Source organism: Carassius carassius, chromosome 30 (assembly GCF_963082965.1).
Source record: "Carassius carassius chromosome 30, fCarCar2.1, whole genome shotgun sequence".
Lineage (NCBI taxonomy): Eukaryota > Metazoa > Chordata > Actinopteri > Cypriniformes > Cyprinidae > Carassius > Carassius carassius.
The window spans coordinates 15,773,154-15,776,076 of NC_081784.1; the positions used below are offsets into that span (position 1 = coordinate 15,773,154).

Genomic DNA, 2,923 nt, shown 5'->3' on the forward strand with positions numbered 1-2,923 from the left:
TGTAAGCGAGTAAATGGTGCTGAACTAATGAATCACTGTCTGTTAGGCCAAGATTTGGAGGTCTTACCCTAGAAACGGTGAGGGGCATGTTGAAGTCCTTGCCTCCTTGCAACCGGAAGCCCCATGGCGAAGGTCCAGCGAGTGAAATTGTGTACGAACTCATTATTCAAACAATTCCTGTGTATTATTTAAGCAACAGAATTTCAGAACAGATGGGGAAAATGAATTTGGAGGGGGCAGGGCACATGCCAAACAGCCTCTGAAAGAAGAAGAAAAAAAAAAAGGTGTAAAATGAAAGTAACACTCACACCTTTCTGAGGAAAAAAAAAGCTGCAGGCCTAACAGGTCAAAGTAACAGCGAAAAACAATGAATTCAGGCCCAGTCAACCTGCAACTAATGTAAAATAACTGGAGCAACAGAGAAGAGCTATGAGCCAAAGGAAGAGGATTCTTGCCTGTTCAAATGAGTTGGACAGACAGCCTAAGAATAGCTGCCCCTCTGCCCAGAGCGATAGCAGTATGGCATTGTGGGGAGGGGGAGGAAGGGGAACTTATATGGCATGTAAGGGGACACCCAGAATGCCAGACCTCCCATGATTCACAGGGCTAATATAGCCGCCTCTTAGGTTAAAAGATTTTTCTAGACTCCTTTCTTTAAGAGTACCTCAACTATCTGGGTCCTGGGCAGGTTTTGGTTAGGGTTAGGGTTAATTCCTTGCAAGTGCAACCTGGCTGATTCTGAAAAAGGTTAACAAAGGGTTAGAGTTATTTGGCAGCCCCAACGGACACAAACAAGCTTATCTCATGCATTCTGGGATTGAACGGTGTCTCCTGTTTAAAATAAGTGCTTATCAATTTTATCATCACTCTGAACTACTGGGTCAATAATATGTTCAATATGTTTGAGGAAAATCAAATTTTAATAAATAAAAAAATACAGTAAGGGCATTTATAATGTCACAAAATATATATATATTTTAATCACAGTTTTTACAGAAATATTAAGCAGCATAACTATTTTCAACACTCATAATAAGAAATGTTTCTTGGGCAGCAAATCAGCATATTAGAATGACTTCTGGAGGACGATGTGACTGAAGTAATGACTGCTAAAAATTCAGCTTTGCATCTCAGGATCAAATTATTATATTTGAAAATATACTGAAATAGAAAAAAAACATTTAAATTCTAATCATATTTCACAGTATTACTGAGACTTCTTTTAAAACCATTAAAAAGGCTTACTGACCCCAGACTTTTGAGCAGTAGTGTATCTTCACGTATAGATTAACTTGAGATGCAATCAACTATAAAGTCATACTATAGCATTTGAAACATTCAATTGACACTTATTCTTTATTGCAAACCAACCAATGGATGGCATATACATGAGATAGTGTTATCCCAAGCATTCAGAGGCATCTGGAGGTTCTTTATGAGCAGCTTTAAACAAAGAACAAGTGGCAGTGAGTAAAGCTGGATATGCTCTTATAGCTCTCAGAGAACCAAGATAAGAGGACCTCTCGTGCACTAGCACATCACAAGGTCCGCACCGAGACATAGGAGGAAAGATAACCACTGAGGGCCTGCCAGTTCTCCCGGCCTAATTTGGGAGAGCACTAGTTTCCAGCTAAGTTTAGCACTCTTTGTCAATGGAAGAATTTGAAGTAATACAGCAATTGTGCCAATCCTGGACAGTGTCTGACATTGTTCTGATACAGTGCTTGTTATGCACCCTGCCAAATTCAACATACTATTATTGTAAAAACTTGCATTGTTGTTGTTTTTTTTTTCAAAGTATTGTAAGTATTTTCTGATTCATCTCGCTGTTTTTTTTCTAACCAGACATACTGTATTGTTTGCACCAAGGTTTCCTAAGAAAATACTGACCTTAAAAAAAAAAAATTCACAAAACTGGCAGCAGCATCCAGCACCTGCCACCTGATGACATGTTGTCCACCTCAATCATAGCTTTAAGCAAAACACATTTACACAATTTCACCATGCACAGTAGTGACTTATATGTATGTACACTAAACAAAAAACATTGATCAATCTTTTAGTAGATAGAAACATGCAAAACATGTAAAATAATGTCCCATGCAAAACACCTCAAAGAGAATGAGCATCACTGAATCAGTGTTGCCAGAAGTCAAAACCAGATACACTAACAAATTCAAAACAATAACAGATACGCCACTTACTGCATAATAGTCTATATTTAGCCTCACATTATATTTATAGTATATATCGGTAGGTATGGATGAATTTGAAAATTCATGAAGCCCTAAAAATGTTTTCACGCGACTGGAGCCACTGAGCGTCTCGAGAACAGTGTGAAGCCTGTTGCCTGCCTCCATTTCCATCCAACAAACCATTAAAGACAAACAACTTCTCAAACTCCTGTTTCAACCTACATTGCATGCTAAAAGTTGCTTTATACTGACTGCCGCGGGCCTTGCAGTTTGGAGTCGCTCCGTTTCCTCCAGAGGCGAGCTCTGTCACTCACGCCAGATCCTCGGAACCCCGGGTGTACGTAAGCAGAAGCACACGGGACGCAAAGTGACCAATCATACTATGCTGAAGGATTTGCTCATGAATGTTAAGTATATAATGTGGCGTTACCCCAGTGGGGCTCACTGATTGGCTGAAATGCAGACGGTTAGCTAATTACCATGGTGAATTAACGAATCATCACATGGTTAGCGTTTGTCTCATGAATATTAAGTAGCTTTGTGATGGATGTGTTAGTTAGTAAGTAGGGTTACCAAGCAACGCATCATGACCTAATAAATATTAATGAGCAAAGTCTTTTTTGTTTTCCATAGTAGGATTCGTAATTTCTCACGGGACGGGAGGCAAAGGGCGAGGGATTTTCATTAGAGAGGAATTATTAAAGAGACAGTCGTCCCTTTGTTGTCCT

General features: G+C 39.4%; 1 protein-coding gene across 1 annotated transcript in view; it reads right to left on the minus strand.

Annotated features, from left to right (window-relative positions):
• LOC132110325 (LIM domain-binding protein 3-like) overlaps positions 1–2,549 on the minus strand; it is a 50,604-nt gene extending 48,055 nt beyond the window's left edge. The window contains exons 1-2 of the mRNA XM_059516878.1: positions 2,418–2,549; positions 68–259 (exon numbers count right to left, since the gene is read on the minus strand). Of these exons, the coding sequence (XP_059372861.1) occupies positions 68–163 (96 nt within the window). The 5' untranslated portion in view covers positions 164–259; positions 2,418–2,549. The remainder of the gene's footprint in view (positions 1–67; positions 260–2,417) is intronic.
• Positions 2,550–2,923: the final 374 nt, after the last annotated feature.